Source organism: Spodoptera frugiperda, chromosome 21, assembly GCF_023101765.2.
Source record: "Spodoptera frugiperda isolate SF20-4 chromosome 21, AGI-APGP_CSIRO_Sfru_2.0, whole genome shotgun sequence".
NCBI classification, from domain to species: Eukaryota; Metazoa; Arthropoda; class Insecta; order Lepidoptera; family Noctuidae; genus Spodoptera; species Spodoptera frugiperda.
In genome coordinates, this window is record NC_064232.1 from 5,837,641 (window position 1) to 5,850,437 (window position 12,797).

At 36.2% G+C, this 12,797-nt stretch overlaps 3 protein-coding genes and 1 long non-coding RNA gene across 4 annotated transcripts in view; 3 read left to right on the forward strand and 1 right to left on the reverse strand.

Annotated features, from left to right (window-relative positions):
- LOC118280423 (uncharacterized) overlaps positions 1-1,382 on the forward strand; it is a 19,317-nt gene extending 17,935 nt beyond the window's left edge. Inside the window, exon 6 of the mRNA XM_050701964.1 lies at positions 258-1,382. Coding sequence (XP_050557921.1) covers positions 258-504 — 247 coding nt within the window. The 3' untranslated portion in view covers positions 505-1,382. The remainder of the gene's footprint in view (positions 1-257) is intronic.
- The window catches only part of LOC118280464 (uncharacterized), a 29,846-nt gene extending 27,781 nt beyond the window's left edge, over positions 1-2,065 (forward strand). The window contains exon 4 of the transcript XR_007706559.1: positions 1,389-2,065. The gene's annotated coding sequence lies outside the window, so the exon portion shown is untranslated. The remainder of the gene's footprint in view (positions 1-1,388) is intronic.
- The window catches only part of LOC126911996 (uncharacterized), a 23,736-nt gene continuing 11,254 nt past the window's right edge, over positions 316-12,797 (reverse strand). The window contains exons 2-3 of the long non-coding RNA XR_007706596.1: positions 9,739-10,037; positions 316-361 (exon numbers count right to left, since the gene is read on the reverse strand). This is a non-coding gene — a long non-coding RNA (uncharacterized LOC126911996). The remainder of the gene's footprint in view (positions 362-9,738; positions 10,038-12,797) is intronic.
- LOC126911989 (uncharacterized) lies at positions 4,938-9,956 on the forward strand. The gene is made up of 5 exons (XM_050701960.1): positions 4,938-5,024; positions 7,892-7,986; positions 8,530-8,705; positions 9,200-9,375; positions 9,635-9,956. The coding sequence occupies exons 1-5, from the start codon at positions 4,963-4,965 to the stop codon at positions 9,954-9,956; spliced, it is 831 nt and encodes a 276-aa protein (XP_050557917.1). The 5' UTR covers positions 4,938-4,962.

The following is a 12,797-nucleotide window of genomic DNA, read 5'->3' on the forward strand; positions in this document are numbered from 1 at the left end:
GAGGTGCACATTGCGGCATGAAATGGCGCTATACAATGAACACCCACTTTTCACCATTGTGTTATAAGTCCCATGTAATAGGGGTGAGCCTATTTATTGCCTTACACTGGGCACAATTCCAGATTCCCTACTGAGATTTTTTTTATTAGTGAGGAATCAAACCCGAGACCTCTTGTCCTGGCAGTCGCACTTGCGACCACCCGACCAAAGAGGCAGTCGCAAAAACGTATTAAAAAAACCCTTATTTTCCATTACAGGGAAAAATACGCAAGAAGCTGTAAAATAACATTCATCGGTCAAGCCTTCTCGGGTGAAGAAATTCAGGAGATGGCCGAGAAATTGAAGTACAGAGACTTGAGACCTAGTAAGGTGGAAATCACGACGCAAAATGCGGAAGACTACGATCTAGGACATCTCCGTGACACAGACATGTTGCCTATAAAACTATTGGGTGCTACTTTAATGACACACACACACACTCCCATAATACACACACACCCATAAGTAATCACCTACAAAGTTTAATTTTAAGATCTCAATAATTATAATTATTTAAGCATTTTTAAACTAAGATAAACTATAATAATATAAAATTATATAATTATTAAGCCTGAATTTTATATCTATAAAATTGCTGTGCCCAAACTGGGTCCATAATTGTTACTTTTACATTTAAGAACATCTCTGTACATACATTGTGGAAAGCAAATAAATGAATATGAATATGAATATGAATAAGACAAGTGATGAGAATGAAAGGCCAATTGGAAGACGTGCAGCTCAATAACTGCTTCCAGAACCAGAACCGTCTACAAGTTATTCGAATATACGGTGAAACCTTGTTAAGTGAGACATCAACGGGTCTTTTAATTCGTATCACTTATAGAGGTATTCCACTAACCCAGTGTCTCAGATAACCAGGTATAAATAAATATTTGTCTCATTTACAGTTGGTTCCATTAATAGATGTGAAAATACAGGTTATGGACATGCGGCGCGACTGTTACAATGCCGTATTTGTAAAGAGTGTTCGAATTAACTCAAAGAGAATAATGCACTTTATGGCTTACCTACTGGGCCTATTTCGCTCATTATCCGTATATCGTGAGCCAAGATGATAACAAATATGTGGTTTAAATTAAGTCATAAGAGGTTTCTCCATACGGTATATTTGTTATGTTGTAATAGGTATAAGTAAAAATGTTTAATGTTAGTTATATTAGAGATATTGAATGTTGGTTTCTTTAAAAGTTTATTTGAAGCAATAAAATACTAATTTAAGAATTAATTTGGATTAGTAGTAGTAGTACTAATATCATATCATATCATATTAATACAATAAATGTTAATTATTATGTTATCGGCTTAATCACGTAATGTTTGACGAGGAACTCGACTAGTTTCAAGCCATGCTAGAGGCTCATATTACATAATTAATTTAGTATGTCTCACGAAAGTTACAATAAAACGACAAATGTTAGTAAAGCAAGTAAATTATATTAGTACATTATAAACTGCGAACTGCCTAGCTGGTTACCGGGGCTCCGGCTCGAAAAGCAGAAGTAGGAACAATAATAGATAAAACAAATCAAAGTTGTGGGAGCAAATACGACATTTCTACGTATAAAATGTACCTGAAAGTGACGTCACACGATGTTCCAAATAGATATAATATTTTTTTCCATAAGAAAATAAAAAATACGTGTATAATGTTTTAAAATTATCTACAAGACGGACATTAAAATAAAAATTAGTCATCTACTCTATTATTGAGTTTGGGATAAAAAGAAAAACCAAAAAAATTACCAAAAAAAGTAAGCGTAAACTATAAGGTAAGCTTATGGTATGATAATTAATTTTAACAAATGACAAAACAACATTTTTAGTAAACTAATATCAGAACTTAAGACGGGATATTTACCATGTTTATTTATGCCGAAATATCGGAAACTCATAGACATAAATAAACATAATAAATATCCTGTCTTAGATCTATATTATATTAGATCAATATTATACAATAAGTAATTAAATTTTTAATAATCATATTGTTATACAATAATAATTACATTTTTATACAATAATTATTATATTTTTATACAATAATAATTCCATTTTAATACAATAAATAATTATGTAGCTTTTGGTTTTTTATTTTAACGCCCCCGTTCTTATGTCGTTCTCATTGTGCACTGGTCGTTTAAAATAAAAATTAAATCTCCTAGGACAAAAACGGGACGGAAATGCCCCCTCATTTGGACCTAATGCAATTAGCCCATCCAGGGGCCTTAGTCTGCTATTACAATTGTGTCAGAATGGTCGATCACTGAGCAGTGCGAGAGGGACGGAGCTATGTAGGTTGTATAGCTCCGTCCATATACGTCGAATTCTGGGAGAGAGACATTTGGAGTTACGTAGCAACCCACCACGGTCATTGATCCCCTACTCCACAGCAACAAATCCTTGCCCCTTGTCGTGTCAATAAGGAGGAGTGAGAGTCGCCACTTCCACCAGCCCAGTAAACGACAACGGAGTCCACGGTATCACAAAACCAGCGGGGATGGTACTGGAGACCATAGGGCTATTTTTTAAAGAGGAAAATCATCTAATGACTTCTCTCGCCTTGGGTGAGGCGAAAAGGAGTCTCAGACTCTTACTTCATAAATAAGAAAAAAGTAGTATTTTGTTTCGTAGCAAACACACACAAAGTATGTTAATATTAACTAACTACATTAATATTGTTGTTACATATATCTAGATATAGATATTAGACTGTACGGGCTGTCGATACTGCTGATTTCATTTAGGTATATCAATATTTCTATAAGATAGGGACTCGAGTATTTGGGAAAGATAGCAGTTTAGCTCATAACTCAGTGAAGTTTGATAAAATATCGACCGTCGGCTGTTTCGTTCGATCATATTATGTAACTGGCCAATTTTGTGATACTGAAATAGTGATTTGAGTGCTATTACATCGACCCCTGTGAATGTGAAACTTTATAAAATGATTCTGAGTTGGAAAAGGCCGGGAACAAACATCTCTTTCATTCATATTGGGAATCAAGCTAGACACAACCAATGTGCCATGGTGTCGCTTTGTGTGGCCTTCCCATACATTCGACAGTCAGTCAGTCAGCAGACTACACGACGTCGCCGCGTCCTCGCACGCTGCTCATGAGGAAGAGTCTCCCTATGACTCGAAACTAGTAGAGCTCAGTATATTTACGTGAGTAAACCGGTATTTTAATGGACTGATTTTCTACTTAACCCAAAGGTTGATCTTCTAATTTAATTCGTTTCGGGATCCAACACAGTCATTCATGTCCCTGGGACGCGCTGAACGTCAGTGTCTCGGTGTTTTCATGGTTGTGTCTACTGTAGATCCTGGTGTACAGGAGTTGCAGCGGTATGGAGGTAGCGCCGGGCTTGTCCCAAAAAAAAAGTATTTTAATTGACGGATTTTCTGCTTAACCCAAAGGAAGGCTGGGATATACTATATGTATAATGGTATTAAAGTCTAAATATATATATTAATACGTGATGCAAAAACTTTGGACCTCTTTTTACGAAAATTGCGCGGACGTAGGAGCATAAAATTTGGTACACTTATAGTTTATGTGTAGGAGAAGTTCAGAACGCTAATATTTTTCAAAAATAATGCTTATAAAGTACATTAAATCAATAAATAAAACATTACACACACTACCATGCATAGTATCTGATCGTATTTGACAAAACGTCAAAATCGACAGACATATTTGACAAAACGTCAAAATCGACAGACATTGCGATGATATTCTCACGTCTCATATGAATAGAGTTTTCCTGTTCATGATGCGCCGGAATACTTAAACTAATTTGAATTTTACAAAACTAATAGCAATTCGTTAAATAAATTGTATAATCATATATTTTAGTCATAGTTCTTAATATTAAGAACTTTAACTAATATATATGTTTTTCCTTTTGCACCGTGAATACTTTTATGTTTATTTTTTCATATTAATTATTTATGTTTATTATTTTTTAATCGGTGCAAATAAACTGCTTTTCTTTCTTTCTTTCTATGTCGCCACACATGGCATAATATAATTATATAAACTTAAAAACAAACAATTGTAGTTTCTGGACGTCATTTATTAAGTTAACTTGATTGGTTGTCTATGAGCGGCACCGATTGCTTACCATCAGGTGATAGGTCTGATAATTACCGGCGTGTTCCATATAAAAAAATATTTGCTTGCTTGACAATTAGCTTCATCTCTTTTGTTCTTTCAACGGATCTCGTATGATAGAAAGAAAAAAAGAATTAAATTAGCTCTCTCTCATTCCAACTCACTATTCGTTTGGTAGAGTGATAGAGATGGAATCAATATGAAAACTATCCAAAACGTAATTTTGATTGTCTACAGATCAGATAGTTTGCGTTTCGTTTTACCGTAACCTATGTTTTTAAGTTGCTGAACAAAAATGAACGAATGAAATGAAGATAAATAAATAGGTTTTGATATGAAATTAAAAATAAAACGTTATTGCAAGTAATTTCATTAGTAAATCAATAAAACCTACGGCCGAAGATGAAACGAAACTTCGCATTCGAGAACCGGATTAGTACTCTTTTCTCATATTGCAATATCGATACGATACGATTTCTTTTTTTTTATATTAAATGGGTCGACGTTTGGCCGCTATCTCGCCTGATGGTAAGTGATGATGCAGCCTACGATGGAGCAAGACAACCAGGTTAATAGTTTTTTAGTTTTTCTGAACGCAATCGGATTTCAGATACGTTTTGTTGTATCGGTCTTATGCTTAACATATCATATTATGGCAATCTGCAATCTGGAACGGAAAGAATCATTTGCCGCCAAAATGAATGTTAAAAGCCCGCGATTTATGTCAGTAACAGTACTTATTGTTTCGTCTATCGACCAGTGTGCATCAATAAGCAATTAAATAATGGCTGTTGACCAAATCAGAAGACATGGCTATACCTATAGGATATTCGGCAACAATTCACAGTAAGTTATGCTGATTTGTCTCATTAATTTATTCGTTTGTTTCATTATAATTGTATTCAAATGTTGTGCAACTCACATGTGCAGTGTGCTATAATACTGGCGGCCATTTCATATTTTTTATAGAGTTAACATAAACGTTAAAGTCAAAGTCAAAGGATTTATTTGCTAATGAATACAGTTATATAAAAGGTGTTACAAAATGTTTATGAGTACAGTATTTAGTCATAATATAATGACATGCAAAATACATATTTATCTTAAATATACAATTATTTCGGGAACTTACATTGCAAGAATTCTTTAATGGAATAGAAGGAATTATCAATTAGCCATCTGCGTAATGCCCTCTTAAACCGAATCATCAGTAGTTCCCGAATTTTGTCAGGAAGTTTATCATAAATTTGGATACACACGGGAAAACAACTTCGTTTGTACAATTCCGTTCTCATATTTGGAAGAGTTAATTTATTTAGAAATCTAGTTTTACAATTGCAGTTATCTCCCACTTTTTCAAACAATTCGGAGTGAGATATGGTAAATTTACAGATTTATTCAATATAAATACAAATTACTGTTAAGATCCCAAGTTTCTTAAATAATGGCTTACAGGATGTTAGTGGGTTGACATTATGTGTCACGTACACATCGTTTTTGGGATATTGTTTTACAGTAAACAATAATTAATCGATATATTATTAAAGTATAAATAAAAACATGTAAATCACATAAATATATGAGTGTTACAAAATTTGTCACTACTAATTTGGTACTAGAATCAGCTGTTTGCTTGTATTTTGGGACTGCGTAGTAATTGCATCATCATTTTAATTCATTTCTAATTCAAGTTGTTCATTCTAGAACTTTATTTTATTCTTTTTATGTAAAACTATTCAATGTCAAGGATCATGTATAACCTATTTTTTTAATTTCGTGTTAAGTGACGTATGAAAATACGTCACTCATAAACTAACTAAATGGCGCTGGGGTCGCAAAATGTCTTATCTTTTGCAGTACAAAGAGATAATGTACTAAAAAAAGAGTAGATAGTGGTGGTACTAAATTAAATTACTTTCCATCTTTATAAATTGTTTATAATTTTTATATAAGTTGTTCTATTTGCCATGGCTTTAATGGGAGGCAGTGTTGTGTTTGAAGATTACAATAGTGAATACCGTATGGGAAAACCTCTTATGACTTAATTTAAACCACGTATTTGTTATCATCTTGGCTGACGATAAACAAAAAATGAGCGAAATAGACCCAGTAGGTAAGCCAAAAAGTGCATTATTCTCTTTGAGCTAATTAGAACACTCTTTACAAATACGGCAAAGCAACAGCCGCGCCACGTGTCCGTAACATTCCTAGATAACCTACAAAATTACAGCTCTTCTGTGGTCAAGGTACATGGAGCTATTCACACAGAATTTAATACTTGATTTATTTAATTATTTATTTTGTTTGAAAATTTCATTATTTTAATTTTTGGTTATCGTTGAAATATTTAGTTGTATTATACTTCTGTGGACGAGTACTACTTGTAGTTTCATTTAAGTCATATGAGTGATCTCCATACTGTATACTAAATTAATTAATATAATAATTATTGGTAGTGGCTGTATGTCCAAAGTAATTGTATTTAATTATCATTTGCATTAATTTGGACAACCAAATTAATGCAAAAGATAATTGACCTTAAAGAGTAACTTATGAAGTTTCTTGCTCGTTCTTCTCCATTGGAATCTACACTTTGGAACGAGCAAATAGAGCAACTAGAGGACTGACCGACAGACAGATGTTTTTAATATTATTATATTTGCTTTGACGTTCAAAAGTGCCTTCCTAGTCTATTTGAAATAAATAATTTTGACTTTTGCCTTTTTTGTTTTACACTTTATGTACATTATACAAAGGTGGACTTAATGCCAATTTGGCATTCTCTACCAGTCAACCTTAGGGTGATGCAGAGAGACAACAGTAGGTGTAACAACAAGCTTATGTTTCATAAGTTACATAATTCAACTAGCTACTTCCGCGCGGTTTCGCCCGCTCTGCTTGGCTCCTATTGGTCATAGCGTGATGTTTTATAGCCTATAGCCTTCCTCGATAAATGCACTATCCAATACAAAAAGAATTATTTAATTCGGACCAGTAGTTCCAGAGATTAGCGCGTTCAAACAAACAAACAAACTCTTCAGCTTTATAATAATAATATATATAAGTATAGATTAAGTATAGATTAAAACAACATCTCGGGACCGATTAATATATTTGACTCAAATATTCCCATCTTATATGGATCCTTTCTGTTAAATTTGTTTTAATTTAAACACTTTCTATGCTACTGAACCGAACCTGCTGTGTTCGTTTTTTTTACAGTCAGGCCTTTTTAATTTTTTTAATTATTATACCTACTGTTTAGTAACTTATATAATGCATTAGGAAATGTACTCACATGGGTACACATTGAGTTATAACGTAACCAGTATAAATTGACCGTCAAATGTACGGAAAGGTCATGATGAACTGGTATCACAGTATAAGAATGGGAGAGCCATGCTTCGGCACGAATGGGCCGACTCGGCCGGAGTGATACCACGGCCTCACAGAAAACCGACGTGAAACAACGCTTGTGTTGTGTTTAGTTGTGTGAGTGAGGTTACCGGAGGCCCAATTCCCCCCTTCCTAATCTTCCCAACCCTGATTTCCCAACAACCCTTAAATTCCTAACCCCCAAAAGGCCGAAAACGCACTTGTAACGCCTCTGGTGTTTCAAGTGTCCATGGGCGGCGGCGATTGCTTACCATCAGGTGATCCGTCTGCTCGTATACCGGCTTATTCCATAAAAAAATCTAATATTTTTGTTACAGATTTCACATAAGGCGTTTAAATGATCAAGACCATAAGCAAGCTCTGGACCTGATACTAAGTGAGATTCTTAGTAATCCCGAGTTTTACGGATTAGGTAAGTTGAAATATTTTAAACGTAGCCTTTATTTTCTTTTTGAGGGGAGAACATCATCCAATTACTTCTCTTAGGCGCGAGAGAGTGTCAGACTCTTACCGACTAAAACCACCCCGTTCTTATTCCTACTTTTCAAGTCAGAGCCCCGGTAACCCGCTAGGTAGTCTGCACCTTCGGATCGTATTGCATTATAATATTTGGTATACGCTCTTAACCTTGATGAGCATTCGATATCATCATCAGCCTGTTCTAGTCCACTGCTGGACATAGGCCTCTCCAATTGCACGCCACTGAGCTGGATCTTCAGCTCTACGCATCCAACCACTACCAGCCACCTTGTGGATATCGTCACTCCATCCATTGGCGGATGGCGCACCCATTCGATATAATTTGACTTATTCCACAACTACCTACCTACATGCATATATGGATATCAAACGAAACGGCTTGATTGGTCATTAAAACTATTAAACAAGAAAAATATAGTTGATGTACCTAAGACTGTTTCAAAAAGTAATAATTTGTCATCTCCGATTGTTTCAGGATCCGGATCAATTATATTCCTTTCCGATGTAAACTCGTTGATGACTTTCATGGAGATGCTTTTGAAGAAAAATCAGGATAATATATTAGGCTGTTACGCGGGCCGGGCCAACTGTTTGGTTGGTGTTGACTTGACGTACATACATTTTTATGACGATGGTCCGATGGAAATGAGTGTAAGTATACTATCATTTCAAGTGTGGGAGAGCTATGCTTCGGCACTGCTGGGCCGGCTCGACCGGAGTGATACCACGGCCTCACCAAAAACAGACGTGAAACAACACTTGCGTTGTGTTTCGTTGTGTGAGTGAGGTTACCGGAGGCCCAATTACCCCCTTCTTAATCTTCCTAATTCCCGATTTCCCAATAACCCTTAAATTCCTAACCTCCAAAAGGCCGAAAACGCACTTGTAACGCCTCTGGTGTTTCAAGTGTCCAAAGGCGGCGGCGATTGCTTACCTTCAGGTGATACGTCTGCTATCAACGAAACACAACGCAATCGTTGTTTCAAGTCGGTTTTCTGTGAGGCCGTGGTATCACTCCATTCGAGCCGGCCCATTCGTGCCGAAGCATGGCTCTCCCACACTTATATGATAGTGTGATTGAACCTGTGTTGCATCTTTTGGCATCAGGACTGTTTGTTTTATGTACATATTTTTGTTAATTTCAGGGGGGCAGCGTCGCTGTTCAAAATTACTTGAAGTACGTAAAGTTCGTTCAAAGGAATCTGTGGCATGGCCGTCGAGGTGCTAAGCACATCAGCATCCTCATTTCTCTCGGCATCTTCCTGAAACAAGAGACAAGATACAATAATATTGATTCTATAAGAAATATGTTGATGGCGCGGTAAGTAAGCAACGTCACGCCTTTTATCCCCGAAGGAGTAGGCAGAATGTAATGCCGCTATACAATGTACACCCACTTTTCACCATTTGTGTTATAAGTCCCATATAATAGGGGGTGAGCCTATTCTCATATACTGGACACAATTCCAGACTCCGTGCTACCACTAAGATGTTTTCGAAAACACGAAAAATGTTGTCACCCGACAAACGAAGCAGCCGCAAAAACGTATTAAAAAAACCTATATTTTTTTCAATTATAGAAAAATTTACGCAAGAGCAAGAGGGATAAAATTCATTGGTCAAGCCTTCTCGGGTAAAAAAATTCAGAAGATGGCGAAGAAATTGAAGTACAGAGACTTGAGACCTAGTAAGGTGGAAATTACGACGCAAAACGCGGAAGACTACGGTCTAGGACATCTCCGTGACACAGACATGTTGCCTATAAAACTATTGGGCGTTACTTTAATGACAAGTGATGAGAATGAAAGGCCAATCTCTGATGAAGAACTGCTTCCCGAACCAGAACCGTCTACAAGTTATTCGAATATAAGGGATCTCTTTAGTAAGTCCCATTTTCACTAAAAGGGAATGCCCAAAAAAACCGAGTCGATTAAAATCATTCATGAACCATTTCATATACCTAACCTGTAACTTAACACGGACCTTGTGGAGTCTCGAGCAAATTTCCGTGCGTTTTTTGCCATACCTATTATTGGAAGCAAGTATAACAGCTCACGCATAGGACCCATTTAGTTTTAAGTAAAATTTCCGTGGTGCTTGGCGACTGGGCTTCTCCCAGTTGTGCAGTCTCTTTTGAACCTTTAGGCTTAAGTCATTCTGTCTCGAAGTGGAAACTATCGTTTTCTTTTTCTTCTCCTCTAATAACATCTTCTGATTTATTTCGTTGCGGGATCCAAGACAGTCATTAATTTCCCTGGGACGCGCCGGACTTCAGTATTCCGGTGTTTTCATGTTTGTATCTACTGTAGATCTTGGCTTACAGGAGTTGCAGAGGTATGGGAAGTAAAAAATAAAGACCTAACTTGTAATCTTCAAAGACAACACTACTTCCCATTAAAGCCGTGGCATAAACTTTTAGAACATCTTATATAATTATAATATATTCAATATAATATAGCTACTGTTGTGATACTCTGTAAACATATATAAAATGTATTAACTATATTATAATTACAATCCCTGGTCACATTATTAGACGCACCCACATTTTTTTAGTAGACAATTATTTAGATGTTTTTTTTTTGAGGGGTCAAAATCATCCAATGACTTCTCTCGCCTTGGGCGAGAGGGAGTGTCAGACTCTTACTGACTAAAAACCGCTCGAAAAGCAGGAGTAGGAACGGGGTTGTTTTTAGTCAGTAAGAGTCTATACTCCCTCTCGCCTCACATAAGGAAGTCATTGGACTAATTTCCTCCCTTAAAATATGTAGCGTTTTTCAGGAGCATTCCGTTTACACCCTGCTTAACACTCAAACGTAAAAGTATTGAACATAAACACAAATAAACTCATATAAAAATCACATATTGAACAAAATACAAGAGTGCGTCTAATAATGTGGCCAAAGACTGTTTTCTGTAGCCTGTCTGTATTCCGTAGCCTTGCTACGGCGTAGCGCTACGACGCCCACCGTAGCGCTACGCACCGCTACGCAGCATGTTTTCTTAACTATACTCGATTTAATTGGACTGTTAGCGCGGTGGCTGGGCAACTGGCTGCCGTGCAACGTGTAGCGGGTTCGATTCCCACACAGAGCAACTTTTTGTGTGATCCACAAATTGTTGTTTCGGGTCTGGGTGTCATGTGCATGTGAACTTGTATGTTTGTAAACGCACCCACGACAGGAGAAAATCCTAGTGTGGGGCAAAGTTTTAAACAAATAATCTGAAAATCATTCTGTGATGTACCTACTCTATTTGGGCTTTTTCGAAAATTTCTCAGTAACAACGTAATTAGTGTACATTTTCATATTAAATACCAAAGAAATTCAAAATTTTGTAATGTATTAAAAATGTAGGTTGTATAAAAAGGTTATTAAGGGAACCGACTGAAATGTTCTATACCGCCTCTTTGTTTTAACTCATGTATTAAATATCCCTGTAACCTTCCCCTAAGACTGAAAAATCCTTAGCTAAAAACTGGACCAAAATCAGTTCAGCCAAACGTAAGAAAATCGCTCATAAACATACATACAGGTCTGAACTGAATACCTTCTTGTTTTGTAATCGGTTAATATTTATAAATATATTGTAATCTCTCTCGATTAGAGATCTCACAATTGGTTAGTTTCCTCAGTCAAAAATAAATTATTTCGACTTTTCAATACGATAAAATATTCAAAAATAATCACACTTTCATGCGTCTACTTAATTTTCAATTTTTTATTGACAATTTTCTAGAAATAAGTCTGCTATTTGACATCAAAATCTGATGACGTCATAATAGAGTATTTCATACAAAATTTATAGAAAATATAGTTTTAACCGTTTCGAAAAAAGTATTGAATTGGACTAGTAGGAAACTAGCCTATATTTCAATGGATAATGGAGTACTGAGGCTCTAATTCTAAAATGTGATGATGTATAACTTTACTGATCTCCAATTTTATGTATTACATTTGTGTAAGCCATTATATGAAGATAACGGTTTCGATTCCCGCACGGAACAACTCTTTGTGTGATCCACAAATTGTTGTTTTGGGTCTGGGTGTCATGTGTATGTGAACTTGTATGTTTGTAAATGCACCCACTACACAGGAGAAAATCATAGTGTGGAGTAACGTTTAAAAAAATAAAGATATATTTATTTATTTTATAATTATACTTGTATTAAATTTTTATACAATAAATAATTATGTAGCTTTTGGTTTTTTATTTTAACGCCCCCGTTCTTATGTCGTTCTCATTGTGCACTGGTCGTTTAAAATAAAATTTGACACGACAATAACGAGACGGGTTCGCATTTGGACCAAATGCAATTAGCCCATTCAGATAAAACTCGTTTTTTTTTATGGAACACGAGCAGACTTATCCGCCGGTTAAGCCGGTAAATCAGCAGATGGATCACCTGATGGGAAGCAATCGCCGCCGCCCATGGACACTTGAAACACCAGAGGCGTTACAAGTGCGTTGCCGGCTTTTTGGGGGTTAGGAATTTAAGGGTTGGTGTTCGGGAATCGGGGATTGGGAAGATTAAAAAGGGGGAATTGGGCCTCCGGTAACCTCACTTACACAACGAAACACAACGCAAGCGTTGTTTCACGTCGGCTTTCTGTGAGGCCGTGGTATCACTCCGGTCGAGCCGGCCCATTCATGCCGAAGCTTAGCTCTCTCACACTTAAACCTATTCACATTCCTTCTCATTGTGCACTAGTCGCTTAAAATAAAAATTAAATCTCCCAGGAC